Below are 22,131 nucleotides of genomic sequence, written 5' to 3'. Positions count from 1 at the left end.
CGTTCGTAGTCCGTCCACCCCAGGCACAGCCACCACCCCCGGTGCTGCTGCCACTGCCGGTGTATCCCGCCACACCGCCGGCGCTCCCGAGCAGAGAAACCATTTCCTAGCTGCTCCATCCAGCTGCATTCCAAAATTCTCGGCCATTTCAGCTGCTCCCCAACGGTTATAGAGAGCCGTACTCTCATAACGCTCTAGCCAATCTACTGCATCCTCATCCTTCCTCCCGTAGAAGATCGGAGGAGCCCGGTACTTCAATTGGGGGGCAGGTGGTCGTTGGGCCATGACTACTGGTGATGCGGCCCGAGAACCGGCTGAACTGCCTGACGACTCACTCGCAAGCTCCTCTTCGTCTACCGACTCACTCGCAAGCTCCTCTTCGTCTACCGACTCACTCGCAAGTGATGACTCTCTCGAGGATATGGGTTGGCTTCTCCAACCGTGCCAATCCGAGCCCTCCCGACTGGTGCCCTCTTCCGGCTCGGAAGTCGCTCTGAGCTCTACTGCGTCCTCTCGTAGGTCGCCGGAATCCCACTGCAGTGACTCCGTGTAGTAGGCCCCTTCTATCCCCGCTTCCACCAAGTTAAGCCTACTCTCGGCCCTACTTCCTGGCAGGGGTGGATAGGTAGCGGATCGCTCCCTTGCGCCCGCCTCTTCTCCTGAGTCGTCTGGATCTACGACCGTCCATTCTCCTAGACCACTGTCTCTCGGTCTCCGCTGTAGCAAGAACTTCCGATAATTGCACCCCCGATTCGACCTCTCTCCAGAACTCCCAACCAGATTCCCTGATTCAGCTCCGAGGCTCGGGGCGGGTTGACTAATCGCTAGAGAGGTTTGCGTCCCAGTACTAACACAAACTTTGGTCGTAACTTCCGTTTGAGCTTCCGTTACGTTGGCCCCCCTACGTTCCCTTACTTCGCCCTCGGGTGACGCTGCAATCCTCCTTAACCGTTTACTTTGCCGCAGTGGACCCGTACTCATCTACACCCGATCATTCAGGATCGCCGAACCCCCCGGTAGACCTATTTTAACCCGCGTAAAACAAGACAAGATCTGCTCTCTTACCCAAGTTGTGGACGTTCAAACGAATAAGAAGCTCGGCCAGGCCTGTGGTCCTATACCCAAGCAATTTAAGGTACCAATACCCGCTGGTCACACCTTCCAAGGACCTCTCAACAGCACCTGCCTCCTAGTTTCTTACTCTCTCACTTCGTCCCCTAACAACTCAGAATCAAGCACAATGATCTTACCTTATTTTACCAGGAAGGTCTACCCTGCATCTCCACCATGTAACGAGTTATCGCCGATGGGTTCGGTGACTCAATATCGGTGTATTCAATCACTTCAACACTTAAGCACTACACAAAGTAAACATAACTGTTCTATCTAACTACTGGGACCCAAGGTCTACACTACAGTCCCATTTATAGTCTTACAGGCGTGGGAAAGGGTCAGTCGATGAATCCAAATGCATCAGCAATCGGATGACACTCGAATGACACTTCCGTCGGTCGTTTGTCTATCCGTTACAGTTATAACGGATGGCGAGAGTTCTCTTACAACGATGCGTGAACGCTACAATATGATGGTTGAGAAGCTTTTAAATACTAATTTAGAGGAAATAAAACTCGCAAAGTACTACACAATAAGCGTTGATTCAACTCCAGACCTGTGTCCAGCGTATCGAAACGATGAAAAAACAACAGAAAAATACCGGTATTTTAACCCGCTCCCCTGTTTTGGCCACAAAGAAAAACCCAAACAGAAAATCGAAAAATATGCAAATAGACCACCGAAAGAGAAGCGTTTTTTACCCCTTTTTTCTGTTTCATACAATACTATCAGCTTTTTTTTTAAGGATAGGTCTATATTGCGTCACCTTAAGAAACGGCTAAGGAAATGGCGTAAGAAACGGCTTCATCGGAACGATCTTGCCTTATACCTCCCTTTTTTTTCTTATATACCGCAAGCCCGTATTACCTCTATCTCTGCCTTCTGTTATTGTTTTTTACAGGGATGTTGTAGGCCCTACCCCCCACTTTTCATGAAAAAAACGCCACTCTTCCTATCCTTCTACTGAAACCACGATATCCGAAAAGAAGCGGCCAATTCTCTTTGTGTTAAGGTGAGAACCGAAATCAAAAACAGAAATTTCGGTTTTCAAAGTATCTGAAACAGAATGGTCAGAGAAACAGATATTTTTCAGAGGTTTGGGTCGCTGCCTGTGTCATATCGACCAGCTTTCGTTCACTGTTCGCTACGTTTTTTCTGACGAACCGGCCGAACGTTTTTTAAAGTTTGTCCCCATCACTGCTCACAACTCAGCATATCTTGCAGAAACTGTGTTGGAATTTTTTTTTAATCATTGCCTTTGAAACGTGGGTTAACTAAGCTGTGGTTCTCACAAGGCAAGCACGAGAAACACCTGGAACCATAGAACTTCCTGTTACAGTTCTTGAAGACCACAATAAAGAAGCACTTGATGAATTTGAAATTGTGCGTAATACGGCAGTTCTTGATGCTGTAATGGAAGATGAAAACTCAACATTTACATCAGATGACATTAAAAATATCAAGCTACCCTCAACAACTTGGAAAAGTGGATACCTAGAAGACGGATGTCTTAATTTTTTAGCATTGAAGAAAAAGAACAAAGTGTGGCAATTCAAAAATTGCTTTCAGTTGATTTTAAAAAACGCATTTTCTCACAATATTAAATCGCGAGTTGACAGATGTTGGCGAGAACACTAACTCTTTTGCATCACTGGCACAAATTAAAAGGCTTTTGATGGATCTACACAATGCAAGAATATGTCCTGGCATCATCCACGATCCTGAAAAACCCCTAACAACAGAAAACTTGGTTCGTAATGGTAAAACTTTTTCTCTGAATTTGTTGATCAAATAACTATGTTTATTCTTTTACACATTTTTTACTTGATAGCACTCTATATAACCATAACTATAATTATTAAACCAGATGCAGTCTCCTAATTTCTGAACCTGGCAAAATGAGGCCATGCAAATTTTGCAAGTTGTTAAACAACGCTTTAAGAATTCTGTTTAAAAGACACAAGACCATTAAACTACACACCAAAATCAAGCACAAATATTTAAGTATGAAACAACTATCACGCAAAGTCGTTGCAAAAGCCAAACGTGAGGCGCAACTCAAGTTTACATTGAAGAAGAAAAACGAAGAAATTATGGTAGCTTTAACAAACATTTAACGTAATAATTAAATATCTCAATGCTTAAATTTAAAATAAATTGTAGAAACTCAAAGGGGATTTGAAAGACATACGCTTGAAATTAGCAACAGTTAAATATGACCAGATAAACTTAGACAAATTAAGCGAAAAGGTAAGATTTTAATGTACAATGTAACAATCAGCTAAGAACTTATTGTTCGACTGTGTGACTACCAGAGTTGTTCTGATTGATTTGAAGATCGAGATCGATTGATCGATCGATCACTTTTTCGCGATCGAGATCGAGATCATCGATCACTCCGAAAAGATCGGATCGAGATCGAGATCGAAAGGGCTGGGATCGAGAATCAATTCGACTGTGGCGCCACCTATGAGTTGCAATCAAAGCTCTTATCTTTTTCTCTTATTTTTCAGACGACGAGTCGACGAGGGTCTTCACGTGGTGTTTACTTTTACGTTGTTAGTTAATTCGGCTCTGTGTGTTTACAAGGTGTAAGCTGGTATAAGGTATTATATACTGTCAATAGATTGTGTATGTTCTTTCTATTGATTTTTTTTTTTATCAAAATAGTTTTCGATAGTTTTATTTTCTGCATTCTGCAGACCAGTTTGAATCAGATGGCTTCTGTCGATAGTGGTGTAGCTTCATCAAACCCAGAAAAACACTCCGAAGAAATAAATGTGTGAGTACATTAATCTTAAATGTTTAGCTTAATTCCCTCATTAGCTCAATAATAAAATTCTATATCAGTGAGGAAGATGCTGCTGCAGGTACTTCCAGTGCTAATGCCAATCGTTGTAAAAAAGCTTGTGCTGGCAAACAATCTGCCACGGAATCCGGAAATAAACTGTTTTTGAAAATTGATCGAGATCGAGATCGATTCGATCAATTCGATCAAAAAAGAATCCCGATCGATTTCGATCATTTCGATCAAAAATTTGGTGGGATCGAGATCGAGATCATCGATCGCCATTTTGTGATCGATGCCCAACACTGGTGACTACTAACTAGTTAAAGGTGTTTTTTTAATTAACACCTCTTTATTCCATCACGTTGTTTACACTTTGACTCTTACCTTACTGTCATACAACTTGCGGTTTACTTATCGATTACATGTAACCACATTTTTTAATGGCATCTTCGTCTCTGCTGAAATCATACGAATCCAAAATAAATTTTGATAACGTTTAACAACATTACATTACTGATGTCGTGTTTACCAATCTATATGTTGCTAATAGTAATTTGCTTCTTTAGGAGAAAGTAGTAGTGAGGACAATAACCGCAAAGTCTGGGTGTGTCAATAAGCAAAAGAAGGACATTAGATACGAGATTGATGCATGTTAATCCGGGTGAAGGACCCAGCTACCTATGAACATCTTCGAATAAACAAGATTCTCCCCCTACCCTGCAGGGATACTCTAAGGAAAATTTCAAGTAGCTTAATATCAGTTTGGTTTCAATGATTTTGCATTGTAGTGTATTGTAAAGAATTTGAGAAACAAACCCCTATCCGAAAGATACGGTTCCCTTAGGTGGGACGAAATGTCCACCATCCAAGATTTACATTTTACAAACATACTTTCAAGTATAAGGGATTTACTTACCTATACGAAAGCGAAGAACAATTTGAGGATAATACAGATAATTTATCAGCATTTCTGAGTTATTCTTCGAATAACTGTGTTATCTGGCTTTTCTGTAAGAAACACAGAGAATGGTTAGCAGTTGAAAAATGATGAAATGGGCAAGAATGAGTGAGTACGACTTACTTATTTCATAAATGGTGTGAGAAGGAACACCAGCATTGAACTGCCTTTCGCAAAGCAAAACAAATTTCTTATGTTCTTCTTCATTGTCGATAAGGCGTTCAACAAAATCCAGGTGAAGTGGCATGTTTAGCAATGTTCAACACGTGGGTAACTTGATCACCATACGAACTAAAGTATCTTTCTTCCAGCTCATTTTACTTCTAGGATAGGAAGACTTCGTAGTCCTAATTGAAAATTAATGATTCCAATTCACATGACATTTATAAAAATAAAGTTAAATCAAAGTTTTACGCAATTAAAACTGCATGCTCCTTCTGATAATTACAATGAGCACGTGAATGGCTCGGTGAATGGCTTCCGACTGTTGTGAGCCCTGAGCAGTCAGCTGTGTGGGCTGGTGTTGTTTTGTTCACAAATATATGAAAATTAAGTAAAAGGGAGATACTAATAAATGCGAAAAAATATTAAAATTTAATAGAAGTAATAAATATCTAATTATAAAGTGGATTTAATAACTTGAATTCAAAAAAATAAACGCTGCGGGAGGATTACCTGGCAACGGTTAGCAGACGACTAAAGCAGACAACGAGACAAAGACAACACAGTCTTCATCTGTCCACGGAAACAGATCCGTTTAGATTGTCGGTCAAAAACGGATCCTCCAAGTGGTGGGGAACGGAATTGTTTCCGATCACTATGCGTACGGCTTATTCCGATTTGTTTCCGTTCAACATAGTCTCCGTGGCGGGCGTTCCAATTTTGTTTGATTGTTTAGCTATGTTGTCATTATTTACGTTTATTGTTTTTGTTTTTTTCTTTTGATTTGGTTTTAAAGTTAGTTGTATTTGTGTTTGTATTTTTAAAATCTATATATATGTTTAAAAAGAATAAACTTTTTTAATGAAAAAAATTGCTGTATTTCATTTTTTTGAACCACGAAACAAATTTTACATTAGAACAGAAGTAAGAATATATTATTATTTGATAGGTAATATTAATGAATTTCTTACCATTTAACGAATTTTATTTAGGATTAGTGAAATGCATAAAATTTTTACAGTGTTACTCAGCCAAAGCTTTAAATTTGCATTGAGTGTGTTGGCTGCGTTTTCCATCCACGTTGGGAAGTACACTTTTTTATTAAGAAGGTAATCTATTGTGGCATTGTAAAAAAATTAACACAATTATCAAACAGGTAACTTATCTCACAAAATTTTAATGTTATAGCCCTGACATCACTCTTTTATTTTCCCTTTTCCAGGTATCGGAATCCCACTAGGTTGACCGGGGCAACAACCAACAATTGAATAGTCAATTAAAAAGCAACCTTCTAAGCCTAGAATCAATAACTAAGAATAAATCATTAAAGCTAATTAGGTATTTTTCAATGTAAAAATGTAATTAAATAATCAAATAATCAAACAATTTGTTCGTGTCACTCTTCACTCATTGAATTTGCTTTATGTTGTTTATGAATAAAACACTTGCTGCTTACTCTTTAAAACACATTGAGTTTTTATTTAAAATGTAGTTGTGTTTGCCCAAAAATTGCTGTTTACCCAAAAATGTCTGTTTTTGGCCCTCCCCCCCCCTCCCCTAAAATGTCATAAAATAAAATAATTAATTACGTTCTAAGTTTTCAGCGAATTTTCGTAAGTTTTACGGCAATCGATAGGTATTTAAAAGCGCTATCTATTTGGTGAACTTCATCAAAAAATATTGAAAAGGAAAAAAATTCTAAACGAATCAAATTTTTTTCATTTAATCGATCAAGCGCAGTATTGAACCCAAGCGACAAAACGCAAAAAAATTTGATTCATTTAGAATTTTTTTCCTTTTCAATATTTTTTGATGAAGTTCACCAAATAGATAGCGCTTTTAAATACCTATCGATTGCCGTAAAACTTACGAAAATTCGCTGAAAACTTAGAACGTAATTAATTATTTTATTTTATGACATTTTAGGGGAGGGGGAGGGCGAGGCCAAAACAGACATTTTTGGGTACGTTGTTTGGTTACTAATATACACCAAAATAAACAGAAAATATATTATTAAGATTCTTTATTATCTCTAGCATGTTTTGATGTTATATTTTACTTCGATTTTTATAGTTTAAGAACCACAAATTCCAATAAAATGTACCCCCCTTGGCCCCTTCCCGGCATCCATTGCGGCGGCCATTTTGATGACGCGCGTAATTCAAATTTGAATTCTAACTTCTCATTATTATTATTCCAACGTTTTAAATTACCAAGAATGCATGTAAACACAAGTACATTTTAAATAAAAACTCAATGTGTTTTAAAGAGTAAGCAGCAAGTGTTTTATTCATAAACAACATAAAGCAAATTCAATGAGTGAAGAGTGACACGAACAAATTGTTTGATTATTTGATTATTTAATTACATTTTTACATTGAAAAATACCTAATTAGCTTTAATGATTTATTCTTAGTTATTGATTCTAGGCTTAGAAGGTTGCTTTTTAATTGACTATTCAATTGTTGGTTGTTGCCCCGGTCAACCTAGTGGGATTCCGATACCTGGAAAAGGGAAAATAAAAGAGTGATGTCAGGGCTATAACATTAAAATTTTGTGAGATAAGTTACCTGTTTGATAATTGTGTTAATTTTTTTACAATGCCACAATAGATTACCTTCTTAATAAAAAAGTGTACTTCCCAACGTGGATGGAAAACGCAGCCAACCCACTCAATGCAAATTTAAAGCTTTGGCTGAGTAACACTGTAAAAATTTTATGCATTTCACTAATCCTAAATAAAATTCGTTAAATGGTAAGAAATTCATTAATATTACCTATCAAATAATAATATATTCTTACTTCTGTTCTAATGTAAAATTTGTTTCGTGGTTCAAAAAAAAATGAAATACAACAATTTTTTTTCATTAAAAAAGTTTATTCTTTTTAAACATATATATAGATTTTAAAAATACAAACACAAATACAACTAACTTTAAAACCAAATCAAAAGAAAAAAACAAAAACAATAAACGTAAATAATGACAACATAGCTAAACGATCAAACAAAATTGGAACGCCCGCCACGGAGACTATGTTGAACGGAAACAAATCGGAATAAGCCGTACGCATAGTGATCGGAAACAATTCCGTTCCCCACCACTTGGAGGATCCGTTTTTGACCGACAATCTAAACGGATCTGTTTCCGTGGACAGATGAAGACTGTGTTGACAAAGAGGGGTGCGAAAGAAAAAAAGGGGTGTCTGTTTCGCTGCTACAAACGGCGTTCCATACTCTCTCGCTATACAAAAAAAAATAAATAATGCAGCATTTGGCACTATTCGTCTGCTTTTCTGCATAAAGGCGTCTGCTACTGTCTTTCCAAATTCTCCGCTTGGATCAGTAGAAATTACTGATCTAAGCTGAGAATCTCAGCTACTTGATACGACCCATGGTGTACTATTGGATTTCTTGCAGCGTAAATGTTTCGATTTATTGACGTATTAAATGAAGATGTTGAATTCCATTGCTTAAGCAGTAAATTTTCAATATGCCGATAGATATTAATGACTTGTCAGAAGGCTGGCTTGAACTTGAGAGTGATCCAGGTAATTTGTTTACTTATTGTATACTGAATATCTACTGAAATGTGACATATTTTACCTGTCAGGTATTTTCACCTTGTTACTGGAAGATTTGGGTGCCTGTGGAGTACAAGTAGAAGAAGTATATGATTTACAGAAACCCCTTGATGGGGATGCCCCTGTTTATGGCTATATTTTTTTGTTTCGTTGGAGAGAACGATCCAGAAGAAAAACCATTTTGGATGCTGAGCAGTTCATCAAAGATGAAGCAGCCATTAATAACATGTTTTTTGCCCATCAGGTCCTTAGTCCTCTAGAAATGATTTTCTTTGCATGTTATTAAGACTCAATTTTATTCAATCAGGTGGTACCAAATAGCTGTGCTACACATGCACTGCTCTCGATCCTTTTGAATTGCCCACAGGTTACTCTGGGTCCCACACTATCTAGACTGAAACTAGATACTTCTGGTATGAGTCCTGATAATAAGGTAATCCTATAAAGTAAAGTTGTGGTATAATAAGTTATCATATCCTAATAATTTTGACACAGGGTTTGGCCATTGGTAACACACCTGAGCTGGCATTGGCACACAATTCGCATGCGGCTCCGGCGGTTGCTTGCGACAGAAACGAGCGTAATGCTAACGTCCCTTCTTCTGGTCGATTTAGTGCCGAAGCGTTTCACTTTGTTAGCTATGTACCCGTCGACGGCCAACTTTTTGAGTTAGATGGCTTAAAACCTTTTCCAATTGATCATGGTCAGTACTTTGTGTTTACATTTTACTTTTTTGCGGTATTCTTTACCCCCTCAACTTTCACATAGGACCCTGGGCTGCAAACGAAGACTGGACAGAGCTATTTAGGCGTGTAATACAAGAACGAATCGGGTCAGCAACCGCAGGAGGAGAGCCCTATCATGATATTCGGTTCAGCCTCATGGCTGTCGTTCCGGATAAACGATTGGCGGTCCGCCAAAGATTAAATCTGTTAAAAACAAACCGGTAACAACTGAAAATCAACAAGCGGATATTTTACTTTTTTTTTATGTACATGCATTTATATTATCTTTTTTTACTTTGTTTACTTCAACTGTTATTCAATCTGTTATCGATGTTGGAGTAGAAAAATTGTTTTAGATGCTCTACGGCAATTGACGTTGCTCTCTGGTGGTCCCAGAGAAACTGGGAGGAAGACACCAAGTGATAAGGCTTCCGCCGAAGAATACAGAAATACTGAAATGGAAACCGAGAATCCTTCGTTCGAAACGCTGACAATTCAAACATCTCCGAATTTAATTAGCAATTACAGCACAGACACTGCATCAGAATCAGGATCAGCTTTTAACTCTCCTAATCTGACTCAACCACAACCAACGAGTACCGATCTAGCAAACAGCACTTTTGTCAAGGATTTCAGTCGGCTTGTCGTCGTTAAAATGAGCGCCCAATCAGCCGATTTGGTGGGAGGTATAATAGTTTTTTTTATAGCTGATTTGAAAATTTTATTCTCGCTTAATTGTTTTGGCCTGTCTCATACAAACAGGCGTGGTCGCCAGCAAAACCGAAAATCATTTATTGAAAGCAAATGACGATTCTCAACCATTAGCAGATTTTATCAGCCCTAGAAGTGGAATGGTAGAGATGGAAACGAATGTTATTGGAGAACGGCGAAACCAACAACAGCGTTTTGGACCATGTGATTTAATGGCTCTGCTCAAAAGTTTGGAAAAAGAAATTGATACATATGAAGTTCTTCTTGCCGAAGAGATAGAAAAACGAAAAAAATACCGGGTTCGCTTAATTCTATACTCTATTCCATTTCGTTGTCCAACGTTTCATGACCTATAGAAAATATGTTTTTCTTTTGTAACAGGTTGATGATTGTCGCCGTACCCATAATTATGACGAATTCATTTGCACATTTCTCTCCATGTTAGCAGAGAGAGGAACGCTGGCTTCACTTGTCGAGCAGCATACAACTAGAAGAAAGCGATCGCACAGGTATTGGCTTTATTGTTTCATTTTCCGTTATGATTTACGTTCGGCCACCAGCAAGGGTTTACCGTATGTCAACTGAATCTTCGTGTCCTAAATATCTTGAAGATCAACTTTAAAAGTACTTCATTTGATGTCTTCCTTTGCATTTTAGGAGTAGCCCTGGTACGGAATCACCTAATGGGCGCCATAAGAAAGGCCGTTCTCGAAACAAACGCCGCCGATAAACCACTTCCATACACATACACGAAATCATTCGTCCTCGACATTGTACATTCTTTTTAAGTGCATCAGCGTTCACATCCTCTAAAAGTGTTGAATATTGTCCTTAATGTTGGTCTCGTTTGCCTGATGTCGGTCAGCAAGACCGATGATGCTTGCTCGCTGAGCACACATACTACATTTTATGAATTGTCGTTTGTTTGCTCTTTTCGTTGCGTAAAAATAAAGCAAACTTTGTAATAAGTTTTATTTGTCCATGATATTCAACCTATAATTGCTGTGCTGGGGATACTAACGTAAGAGATGAAGGCCAGAAACCTGTCACATTTGTTTTGTTTTTTCTTTAAATCTTGCTCGATCTAGTTATTTTGAAGATGAAAAGTGGAATTTGGACTGTGTGGTAATAACTTACCCAACGCTAACAGCACGTTTGTCTAAGTAACTCGCTTTTAATGGGGTTCCTTGCTCCACTTTTGATTCTTTAGATAAGGCCATATCTTTGGTAGACGGTTTGTATCTATTGGATTATATACCCAATTAACCTGGCCAATTTATTACAGTATAATACAATGTATTATCTTTATAAATTGTATTAAATGGTTGTCCCATGTTGTTTCTAGACTCATCCGACGGCTTGAAGGTAAACCTATTCGAATCTGTTTATCAGTAGGCTCTCTTTATTGTTTGTTTGTTTTTTCTTTTTTTTTCTTTTTTTTTTTCATTTTGTTTTCTTTGCGGCATCTTTGTTACGCAAGAGTTGAATCTTGTCCCATAGCTGTAAAACGAGCAAGATATATGTGCAGGCTAGCCATCACTATCATCGTAAATAAGAAACGAGAGGATGTACTCACTGACTCTTCGTATTTTAATCCCTTTCCTCTGTCTTACTTTATGGTCGTTCAGTTATTGCAGAACATTGAACGTCCATTTTAATTGGTTCATCCTTTAATCGGATAACACTATCTAAGCTAGTCTTTGGCGTCCTATAATCTTGGCCTCGACTCAGTTAACGTTTTTGTGTAACATGTATTTCAAACGTCTAGAACGTTTAAGTAAACCGTCGGGCCATGATGCCGAGAATACACTAATAATATTTGAGTGAATGTAAAAAATCCAATTCCCCAAGACGGCAGTTTAGCGGAGGCGGTAATGAATATGAACCCCAGGAAAGAAAATCTTATCCTACAGTTATCCTTACTCAAATATTTTACAGTTTTATATTACATAGTTTTCTTCCCTGAAATAGGCTGGTAACCATACTTTGTTGAACACCTGTTGATTCTTTTTGCAGCAGGTCAATAAATTCACACCCGCCTTCGTTTTCGAATGTCATACAAGAGATACCAACATTCCACTGCCTAAGCGATATGATAAATCGCGTGGTGGAAAAACCCGTTCCGTAATCACCGATTCGTCACTTAAGCGAGAGTTTGAAAACACCATAAAGGATTCACCATTATCCAAATGTTGTGTTTACTCAAGTATATTGCATTCAAAATCAGTAGTTACCTTACCCCAAGCCTAGCAGTTATCCAGCTAACTCTTGAAAGAATAGGACGTTTAATTTACAGTTTTTTTTAAATGCTGGCATCTAACCGCATACCGCAAACAAAGAAATGCATCTCCAAAGATTAAAGGCTCTTTTATTGGATGTATGAAACTTCCTGGTTTTTTCCATCGCTAGATTTATTGCGTTCGTTCATTAATTGGCCAACCTTGTACTTTTTAAACACTCAGAAATCGGATAAACACATAGGGATTCCAGATGATAAGCCCCTAATAAGCCCTATATAATTCTTTCCTGTTTTCATCGTTTCGGTAATATCAGTTCCACGTTAGGAAACGAACGTTCCATTTCTTTTTGCCAACCCCAAAACACGGCGATATATTAACCCGTTATGGTAGCACCGTCAACTATAGAGTTATCAGAAGACGGTGTACCCACAATTTGTTTTATTGTTTAATTTTTTACCTTTTTTTCGTATTTATTTTTTTTAACTTCGATTCAATGGAATGCTTTAAACGAACTTTGATTTTAATCATTTTGATTTCTAATGTTTAACGTAAAACAACTGTAATTTGTCTAAAAGTCTAGCCAACGTGTGTACATAGATATACAGCACTACCATAGCACGTCATCTGTGTGCATAATTTTTAACGAATTATACATCCAATATGCACGCAAAACCAATTTGAAGCCAAAATTCTCACTATTGATTATGGATATTCGTCTTACGTCTAGAGTCTTTTTGTTAGATGATGAGTATGCTATGGAAAATACTTTGTAAATTTATATGTTAGCGTCTAATTGTAGAGAAGAATTTCTCTTTATAGACTTCATCTACGTACGTTTCACTACATTGCCTATCGTGTTCAAAAGTGATAACTTTGCGCAAAGCGAAAATTCTTTTCTACGTGTCCAATGTGCTGTACGTTGATGAGATATGTCACTTATAACGATAAAAGCGAAGGTTAATCTGATTAGTTTCATACGGCTGGTCGGGCCGAGATGGAAAAACATGTGATGGCACCAAATTTATCAAGATTGTGATTATTGGCTCATCATCGATTGCAGCTTAGGCAATTTACACATGCATTTATCACTTCTTCCCACCTTCTCTTGTATATTTCGAAAGATTACTACGCTCTAAACTGATGGCATATAGGCCTACACTCAAATAGTGGTTACCCAGTTTAAAACAGTTCCAGTAGCCAAGTGTGACCAAGTGCAGACATATATCACAATGCGGTCTGTTTTGTTATGTCGGGTCGTGGCTGTTTTTCTTCTCGCTGGACTTTCAGTCAGCAAAGCGGAGGACCAAAACGAAACAATTCCCATTCAAGACGTTGGTCCATGGGTATTAATTACTCATCCACCCAAGCTTGAACGCATCACAGAAAAAATTCCTTACACAATCAATCTAACCTTGACGTACTCAGGAAGTGAAGAACTACCAGAATATGTCACATCTGAAGCCCTTTTCGTCGTTAAAGTGTTCACGACTAACGATTTGACTGTAGTATTAAACAGAGAAGAGATAGTGTTTACTTTGGAAGATGTCAACGAAGGCAACAATAAATCCCTCCAAGTGACGGGGCAGGTCATTGGATACGTCGACCTCAACTTTGTTCTCGATATTTTGCCAAATAATGGTTCAGTTGCTGCAGATACCATCGCTATTCTTTCCGACTATGTAGTGACGGTTGTCCGGGAAAGCGATACGATGGACAACATATTCACTGTGTGAGTTATCTTACATTTTCATTTTTTAATCATTGTTTTCGGGTTTAGTCGCATTTTACACTTTTATTATTTATTATTTTTGTAAAGATATCTTTCCTGATTCTAAACAATATGACGAGGAAAATTTATACAGGCTTTATATTTGTACTTGACAGGATCATGATTATTATGGCAGTATTGAACACAATCAACATGGGATGCGCCCTAGACATGGCCATAGTGAAACAAAACATCCTACGCCCAGTCGGACCCATTGTCGGTTTCATTTCTCAGTTTACTTTCATGCCGCTGGTAAGTGTCTGCCCGTGTCTATGCCCGTATGGTTTGCTAGAACAGCACTATGAACAATGTATTTCGAAATTCAGATTAATTCAATCTAATAGCCTTGTCTTCGCGGTGGGATGATTCCAACGAGGTTGCAACTCCACTCGAAGCGCTATAATTATATTTTTAATCCCTGCAAAGCTTGGAATCAACTACCGTGAGATCTAATAAAGGCTTTATACGATTAGTTGACAGTGTACAAAAACTGCGAGAAAAAAGGAAAAAAAATCTTGAAGTTGCAAACGTCTTCGAAATCTAATCATCGTATGCTATCTGAAAGATGTTGCAATCCAAAAATTAATTACATTATGTTTCCAAGAAAAATTACACTAAAGTTTACGATAACCCCCCCCCCCCCAAAAAAAATATATATAAATAAAAAATTAATAAACTGATAAGGGGGGGGGGGAAATTACGGAATAATGATTAATAATGGTAATTTCCAAAAGTTTGCCTTTGGCGTGGCCCTGTTGATGATCGACGATCCCTTAATGGGTTTCGGACTGCTGGTAATCGGCGTTTGTCCTGGTGGCATAGCCTCGAATTTTTGGACGCTGCTTTTGGATGGTGACGTCAATCTGAGTATCACCATGACCTTTGTTTCTTCTATAGCCGCCATGGGTCAGTATTAAACTAAATGAATACCTAGCAGTTATCTGTAGACATCTAATTGGTTCTTACATTCATTGAAGTACATAAAATTTAAAAAGTTTTATTTGATTGACAAAGCAAAGCTGAAACACTAAACAAATTTTAGAAAACCATGAATGCGATGTTTTCACTTTGCCTTGTTCTACCGGAAACATTAATGATTGAACTTTGTTAATTGAATATGTGATGGCGCATTCTGCAGGTATGATGCCATTATGGTTGTGGTTGTTATCTGGATATTTCCTGCCGGAAGGCTCGTCCGTGCAAGTGCCTTTTCTGGATATGGCCGTTTCTTTAATTCTGTTAACCTTTCCGCTTGGAATCGGACTTCTAATTCGTAGATTCAAGCTTTCCCTTGCCGAATTCCTCACCGTCAAAATCATTAAACCGGTTAGTTTTATAATATCGATCACTCATATTGGACTCTGATTAACACGAATTCATTTTCAGTTCTCGTTTTTCTTCATCATCTTCATTTTTGGGGTAAGTTAGTAGTTTTCATGCCAGCCACTTCAGTTTAGTTTTTATAATCGTTAGAAATTCTGTCTAACGTAGAGACCATAACTGAACAACACCGTCTTATTGTTTATAAAATGTGTAATGAAAGTCCATTTCTGGTTTACAATAGTTGGGTTTCTACAGCTTGTCGCATATCTTCATCCTTTTGGATTGGACTTTGGTGGCAGCCGGCCTGGCAGTGTCGCTTGCCGGTTTCGTGTTCGGTGCCTTTTTCGCTTGGATTACACGACTCGGCCGTCCACAGATTATTGCCGTTTCGTTGGAAACGGCTATGCAAAATGCTAACATAGCTTTCGTCCTACTCAAGACAACTCTTCCGACTCCCTACAGCGATATTGCTGCCCTGCCAGCAATTGCCCAAATTTTGATGACGACATCCATTTTGCTCGTCTGCCTTGTCATCGTCATGGTGTATAGATGTTGTAAGAAATGCGGTAAAAAAGAAGAAAAAACAAACTTACAGGTCGAGAATGAGGAGGAAACTGCAAAGGCGTTGATGTTGAAAGATTACACTGACGGCAGTAATGGCAATTATCGAAATGGTAAGCAAGTCGAAACGCCACCGCCCAACTATTATGGTGGACAGATTCCCCCCGAGTTCTCCTGGGCAAGACAACCAAGCCTTATTGTGCCCAGTTCACCGACCCTTGATCCTAGAATCATCGCTTAAAGAGACAATATCCAACAAGAAATGAAGCCACCGATACTTGTTTACAAGTCTGTCTCTTAGTGTTTCGTCATTTTTATCAAAATAGTTTACCCACAGCTCAGAGTGAATGTGCATAAAGTGTCGGCAAGGGCAGAAATCACGCCACTGAAGAAAATACAAATAAAAGTTTCTGTTTTGTTCCTATCTAGTTTCCCATATTCAGCTGGCTCCTGTCTAGTCATGGCTTTCACTCATGTTGGACGTTATCTTGAAGCTGACAATCAGCTAGTTATCCAGCTGGACAACTATCTGGGCATCGAGTGTTGTTCAAACAAAATTCTTGCTTGGCGTTACGGCATGTGCATCTCAGATTATGCCAACTATACTAGATGCTTGTACTAGATTGGTGAAAGGCTAAACACATGGGTTTGTGCTGTAACGTGCTAGCTGTGCACCCGTACCTTAGTAACGCACCTTTCAATTGCATTGTCTACAAATTTGTTAAAAACGATATACCACAACGCGTTTCATTTGTTATAATTATAATTCTAACTATCCAATCCGTATCTCTCCCCCACTTTTGTTAGGACATTAACGATTGTTTCTGCCAAGATCGTGTGAATAGGCCTAAATAAAACCATCTATTGCAAAATATTGAAAGCCATGTTTGTAATTATGCTCCAAACAGAGTTACTACACATTCTTTTGCTCAAAAGTCTCACGGGAAAAAAATCTCAAAACTGAAATATTGATTGTGAAAATAGAAAAAAAAAATAATCATAACGTTTGCAATTCCAAAGATGGATGGTGCGGCTATTTTACCGTTCCGTCGTACTTTCATCACCGATTTCCTTTTAGACAAGCAACACATCACAAACTCTTTCATAAACATTCAACATCGACCCAAAGCCAACACGAAATCCAATTCCACAATCAATTAAACGAAAAAAAGAAAGAAAAAAAAAGAGAGGAAAAAACTATTGATAGTTTTACCAAAATTAAGTTGAAATTAACAAACAAACAAAAAAAAAATAAGGGACCATTAAAAGAAGATGAATGCTTGATGAACAAAAAATGTGGAGGGAGGTACCTCTCGCTTTGTTGTGGGACGATGAAGCAGAGAAAGAAAATTATCGTTATTCAATGGTTCAGATGCATGATGGGAGCGTAGAAGTTAAGTGAGAAACGAAGGGGAAGAGGAACGACGCGCGAAGAATCCAGGTCGGTCTTGTCGGGGGAGAAGGGTCAGAAAATCAAGCGAAATAGATTGCAGCAAAGTGTCAATGATAATGTCCTTCAATGGAAAGAGATCTTTCGTGCCGCACCGGCGTTTTCAACTGTCATAGGGAATTTGGGCGGAGGAGGAGCCATAGCAGCATCGGTAATGTGGTCTCGAGGACCAATTTCGTACGAGAGCAGACGTTTTGTCGGGCGTTCCTCGCGTAAAAAGGCATTGATAGCCTGAAGATCTTTCGACGGGCTACGGTTAAAGCTATAGCGCATCGGAAGCGGGGAATGAGGGATACCATTCGCTTTCAGTGGACTGATGAAAATTGTATGTTTCGCCGACACTTTGCGTCGAGGAGAGAGCGTCACATGACGCTGTAAAGGCAGAGGTGACAGTGGTAATGCTTCCTACATTGGAAAGAGGGGAAAACAATGGTCGTTCAGTATTATTTAATCTAGTAAATCATTAGGAATTTATTTACCAGGCGATTCCGATTTGAGAATTTGAGAGCGAACGCCTGAAGTCGGCGAACATAGACTGTGTTGTAAAACAGAATCAGATCTCCTCGATCCTCATACTCGAAACTGGACGAAGTGCCAGCTAATCCTGTCGGAGTGGGAGGACAAGACGATGGCTGTGGGAACGGCAACGTCGACGAAGAGCGAACTGGTGGAAGCGCCTTTTCTCCATTGGCTTCCGTTTTCTTTTCATCGGTATTAGCCTTGACAGTGGACGATGCTGTTGACTCGTCCTCCTCTTCACTCGGAGAAGGACTAGGAGTTGCTGATGGATTGTTCCCTCCTGTTACGGATGACGCTGATCCTGAAGTCGATGACGCCGATCCACGCCGGGCTCTGGTGCAGAGCAAAACACTGCGATATACGTGACTGGAAGCGTGAGGTTGTGTTCGATAGCAACGCATGATGTCGGTAAAGTTCTTGTCTCTAGTAGTAACCTAAAAATATGGACCCATAAAAACGAACAATTAGCAAATACAGTTCTACAAGGAAACACGGTACAACTTACTTTGCATATCACGTAGACAGCACACATCAAAATTTGATCAAGATGGCGATCCTGCATTAAATCGCTGTGCTTCATCACCGAATACTCGAAACATGTCCATATTTTCTTTCGTAAGTCTTCTTCATACAACTCCAAACGATTGCACAAGTCTTGTAGTCGAACGGATGCCAAGTGATAAAACTGAAAAATGAAAGTATCGTTGTTTTCCTTATTTGACAAAGTCATAGCTTTTCAGTTTAACTTACCTTTCTAAAAAATAGACTCAAGGATCCCGTTCTCTTAGGTTTGTTGTCTGTAGCTACTAGCACACCGGGACTGGGGACAAGCTCAGGTTTACGTTCGTTGGCTTCCGATTCAGAGAGAGCCTTTATTGCATTGACAACTGAACCAGCAGCAGCAGCCACCGTGGTAGAAGGACTTGATTGAATTGTTTCAGAACCAGAAAACAACTTCCGCCTCGAAGATTGGGCTGGAGTACGTTCATTTACTGAGGCCACTGATGAAACGGGTGATTGCAGAAGAGCTAGGAAAAGAGAAGCGTTGTAGTTTGTAATCCCTTGTCGCAACAACCAAACAAAGTTGACTGTGCTATACTTACAAGCAGCAAGACTAGATTCCGCTCTCTTATTGGTGACGTAGGTCGATGGCGAATAAGGAATAGGCTGTTGCGGAGTGTTTCTGACTGGATCTGATGACTGGGCGGCGGACGGCGTCTGAGCAGCCGAGGGCGTGGCTGGTTGAAGTTGGCTTGGCAGCGATACCTCTTCGCAAGAGGGAATTGGCTGATCGCAGCTCTTCAAATATTCCCACAGCGGACTTTGGGAACGCCATGCCATAGACTCGAGAATTTGCTCCTCCATATGGTTTAGGTGTTTTACTACGTCACGGGATAAATCCTCAGCCCGAATCAGTACTTCAATGACCTGTATTTCAATTTACGATTAGACGGATAAAGGACATCATGACAAAGATACGCTTGTACCTTATAAAAGTAGAAAGGTTGAATAGGGAAGACTTCCAATATCCACGGGAATGTGCGCTGTGAGTTGTAGGAGAAGAGAACAATCTCTAGACAGCACGTGATCAACAGCTGGTGAAGCATATCCTGCTGGAGAATTCCTAGAAGAACATGAAAAACAGTTAAAAACAGTTACCATTTGGAATCAACTATTACTATATCACCTGATAGATCAGTGCCTGGCTTGAGACGCCTTCGTTCGTCATTAATAATGTTTTCCAAAACTTTATAGTAAAGACTTTCTCCTAATTGCAGACGTTTGCGAGCCATATCCATGCTAAAACCATTGGTACGACCTTCGTCGGCGTGGTTAACATAGTGGTTGCAGAATTTCTCGCCCATTTCTTTAACGCGGGCCTGGATGCTTTCTCCTGGATTGTTAGAACACTCACTGAATATGCGTCTAAGCTCTTCACTAGGACCCGTTTGACGACCTGAGACCAGAGCCTGCAGCTTACTGACGCTTTGAGTGGCCGTCGACACAGGTGTTACCGATCCAGGTTCTTTGGCTTTGAGGAAATTGCGGCCAGTCAAGGGTGTGGCCAATGCCAGATGATGTGAACCATCAAATTGCGATTGCAAATTGCGACGAGCTGGATAAACCATAAGTTTCTGTTCCTCGAAGGAAGCGATACTGTTGAAAGTGGCCTTCACCGGGGTTCCGATCTCCGTTAGGGCATCAGGACTGGAGAAAATGCGTTCATCGAAATCGCCGACCCGATGCACATAATCCTCATAGTCATTGTTGACCACTTTCTTGTTTAAATCGAAGACAGCCGTATCGAGAATACCACACAAGGTTCTCTTGTCCCCTTTGAGCACCTCTTTATCGATGAGGCTTTTAACGTAAGGTTTGAGGACATGTGTTTTGATTCGCTTGACGTCAACGACAGTTTTTTCGTCCTGACCGCTATTTCGAGAGTACAAGCACTCGACGATACAGCCAGGTTCGGTAGGAGCTTTGTAATCGCGAGTGTTGAAGTCGCTTGGTAGACCAGGAAACTGAGGGTTGAAGAGGTCTCGGCGATTGGCAACAAGAGAATTGCCATAAATGTAATCAAGGCACGCTAGCAGCAAATGAAAACAGCTGACTAGCTCTTCGTGGATTTGTGAAAAATTCGTTTTGACTCGTACAAAGAAAGCCCAGCAAAAGTCATAAACATCTTTGCTAGTGCACGGAAGTTTGCGTGACTTTCTAGAACGAGGTTGCCTTGGTGGATCATTCGCTGGGTCTTGAAAGATTTCTTTGAACATTTCATCATATTTTTTGAAAATTACAGAGCAGACTTCAAAATTACGTTCCAAGCTTACAAACTTGCGACGTAGTTCTTCAGACAAATTTGCCATGTCTGCCCATTTTCTTGATTTATCAAAGAAATCAAGCATGCTGATATTGCATTTTCTTCTAAGCTGGGTTAAACTAACACAGTTGCCCTCCACAGTTCCAACTTGTCCCACTGTCGGGACAGTGCTGTTTCTGCAGGCCACATACAAGGCACAGCATAGCCAATGTATATGATCCCCCTATTGAAAAAATATAAAAAATTAAGTTGTGATGTAGACAAACGTCAAAACTTGGCTAGAAATATCTTTTATGCACCAATGATGCACATAAGTTAGTTTACGTAGACATAAAAAATACAGTAACTGTGAAGATGTCATTTTAAAAAGGTTGTACAATTATAATGTATTAATTTATTTGCCATAGCTACATATTTACCTCTAGAGTGTAATTAGTTGAAATGGTTTCGTAGTTTCGCCAGGCTTCATCGGCTGTGTTTTTGTCGATATTGAGATCGGCACAGAGGCCACGAAACCTCTCTTCTGTATTTTCTTGGTCGGCATCTTCAGACAAACCCATTTTGAGTAGTCAATAAGCACGTAACTATCAAACCAATAAAGCAGCTATGCTTTCTAATAACAAAATCTAGCTACATCGGGCGAAAACCAAGGAATCACAAGTAAAACAGACTGCAGTTCACCGCCTCAGACGTAGAAAAACCCACACAAAGCTTACTCTTGCCGATTCGTGGCGGGAATTCCCTTTTTCTTTCCGAGTTCCGACTGGCTCTCGCGCCCTCTTGCTTAGCGGCGCCTCTAGTGGTGGTATGAACCGGGTTGGGACTATTAACCAACATTTGGCGCGAAACGAAAACAGCTGTAACAGATACATGTACTAATACTAAATAAGGCCAGACAAGGTGCAATAGTGGCTCTGAGCTGTACAAAAACTAAAAATTCTAAGCAATTCTTAATCTCAACTTTGAAATTATCCATAAAATATAAAAGAAAAAATATATTCATCTTTTCCGCAAATGTCATTACTGAAATTTTAGTGATTTACAACTGATGCTGTGAATACCTTAATAAAGTTTGATAGGTGGCAGATGGCACAGTGCACGAAATACGTTACTTGAACAGTTTGTTCTTTAGATCTTTAGCTCATAGCTAGGGCTCGGCCCCGATCACATTCTAATCGGGGACACCGCTAAGCTTCCCCGATCCGACTTCCCGAATCGGGGAAGTTCGGTGCGGGGATTTCTTTTTTCGGTGCGGAACGGTGCTATAATCGGTGCTGCACCGATAGCACCGCTTCTGCCATAGGGGGTTAGTCTTACTAGTGACCTTGAGTTCTGATAGACCAACGAGAAACACGTGATTAGGGTCACATTTTGTTCTTGTTGGCCACAGGGCAACTGCCAATT

General features: G+C 39.6%; 3 protein-coding genes across 3 annotated transcripts; 2 read left to right on the top strand and 1 right to left on the bottom strand.

Moving 5' to 3' along the window:
* The first annotated feature begins 8,267 nt into the window (after nucleotides 1–8,267).
* On the top strand, nucleotides 8,268–11,011 carry LOC116919373 (ubiquitin carboxyl-terminal hydrolase calypso). Its single transcript, XM_032925339.2, has 9 exons — nucleotides 8,268–8,573; nucleotides 8,636–8,850; nucleotides 8,914–9,039; nucleotides 9,102–9,309; nucleotides 9,375–9,552; nucleotides 9,674–10,017; nucleotides 10,094–10,341; nucleotides 10,424–10,551; nucleotides 10,700–11,011. The coding sequence occupies exons 1-9, from the start codon at nucleotides 8,516–8,518 to the stop codon at nucleotides 10,770–10,772; spliced, it is 1,578 nt and encodes a 525-aa protein (XP_032781230.2). The 5' UTR covers nucleotides 8,268–8,515; the 3' UTR covers nucleotides 10,773–11,011.
* A 2,387-nt stretch (nucleotides 11,012–13,398) lies between these two features.
* On the top strand, nucleotides 13,399–16,358 carry LOC116919375 (sodium/bile acid cotransporter). Its single transcript, XM_032925341.2, has 6 exons — nucleotides 13,399–14,011; nucleotides 14,167–14,302; nucleotides 14,785–14,956; nucleotides 15,189–15,376; nucleotides 15,437–15,469; nucleotides 15,615–16,358. The coding sequence occupies exons 1-6, from the start codon at nucleotides 13,512–13,514 to the stop codon at nucleotides 16,173–16,175; spliced, it is 1,590 nt and encodes a 529-aa protein (XP_032781232.2). The 5' UTR covers nucleotides 13,399–13,511; the 3' UTR covers nucleotides 16,176–16,358.
* A 450-nt stretch (nucleotides 16,359–16,808) lies between these two features.
* On the bottom strand, nucleotides 16,809–21,514 carry LOC116919374 (retinoblastoma-like protein 1). Its single transcript, XM_032925340.2, has 8 exons — nucleotides 21,147–21,514; nucleotides 19,591–20,950; nucleotides 19,391–19,527; nucleotides 19,007–19,331; nucleotides 18,654–18,931; nucleotides 18,409–18,588; nucleotides 17,864–18,337; nucleotides 16,809–17,789 (listed from the first exon to the last, which is right to left on the bottom strand). The coding sequence occupies exons 1-8, from the start codon at nucleotides 21,285–21,287 to the stop codon at nucleotides 17,451–17,453; spliced, it is 3,234 nt and encodes a 1,077-aa protein (XP_032781231.1). The 5' UTR covers nucleotides 21,288–21,514; the 3' UTR covers nucleotides 16,809–17,450.
* Between the last annotated feature and the right edge of the window lie 617 nt (nucleotides 21,515–22,131).

Source organism: Daphnia magna, linkage group LG6 (assembly GCF_020631705.1).
Source record: "Daphnia magna isolate NIES linkage group LG6, ASM2063170v1.1, whole genome shotgun sequence".
NCBI classification, from domain to species: Eukaryota; Metazoa; Arthropoda; class Branchiopoda; order Diplostraca; family Daphniidae; genus Daphnia; species Daphnia magna.
Note: the sequence above shows the minus strand (reverse complement) of the source record. Positions and strands in the feature narration are given on the sequence as shown.

Excerpts from the sequence above, each read along its gene's own strand:
- LOC116919373 (XM_032925339.2), top strand. The coding sequence starts at position 8,516 with ATGCCGATAGATATTAATGACTTGTCAGAAGGCTGGCTTGAACTTGAG. Across the intron at positions 8,851-8,913 it reads ACATGTTTTTTGCCCATCAG|GTGGTACCAAATAGCTGTGC; the intron begins GTCCTTAGTCCT and ends TTATTCAATCAG. Across the intron at positions 10,552-10,699 it reads AGAAGAAAGCGATCGCACAG|GAGTAGCCCTGGTACGGAAT; the intron begins GTATTGGCTTTA and ends TTTGCATTTTAG.
- LOC116919375 (XM_032925341.2), top strand. The coding sequence starts at position 13,512 with ATGCGGTCTGTTTTGTTATGTCGGGTCGTGGCTGTTTTTCTTCTCGCT. Across the intron at positions 14,303-14,784 it reads AGTTTACTTTCATGCCGCTG|TTTGCCTTTGGCGTGGCCCT; the intron begins GTAAGTGTCTGC and ends AATTTCCAAAAG. Across the intron at positions 15,470-15,614 it reads TCATCATCTTCATTTTTGGG|TTGGGTTTCTACAGCTTGTC; the intron begins GTAAGTTAGTAG and ends GGTTTACAATAG.
- LOC116919374 (XM_032925340.2), bottom strand. The coding sequence starts at position 21,287 with ATGGGTTTGTCTGAAGATGCCGACCAAGAAAATACAGAAGAGAGGTTT. Across the intron at positions 18,932-19,006 it reads GGAATCTAGTCTTGCTGCTT|CTCTTCTGCAATCACCCGTT; the intron begins GTAAGTATAGCA and ends CTCTTTTCCTAG. Across the intron at positions 18,589-18,653 it reads TGAGTCTATTTTTTAGAAAG|TTTTATCACTTGGCATCCGT; the intron begins GTAAGTTAAACT and ends TTCATTTTTCAG.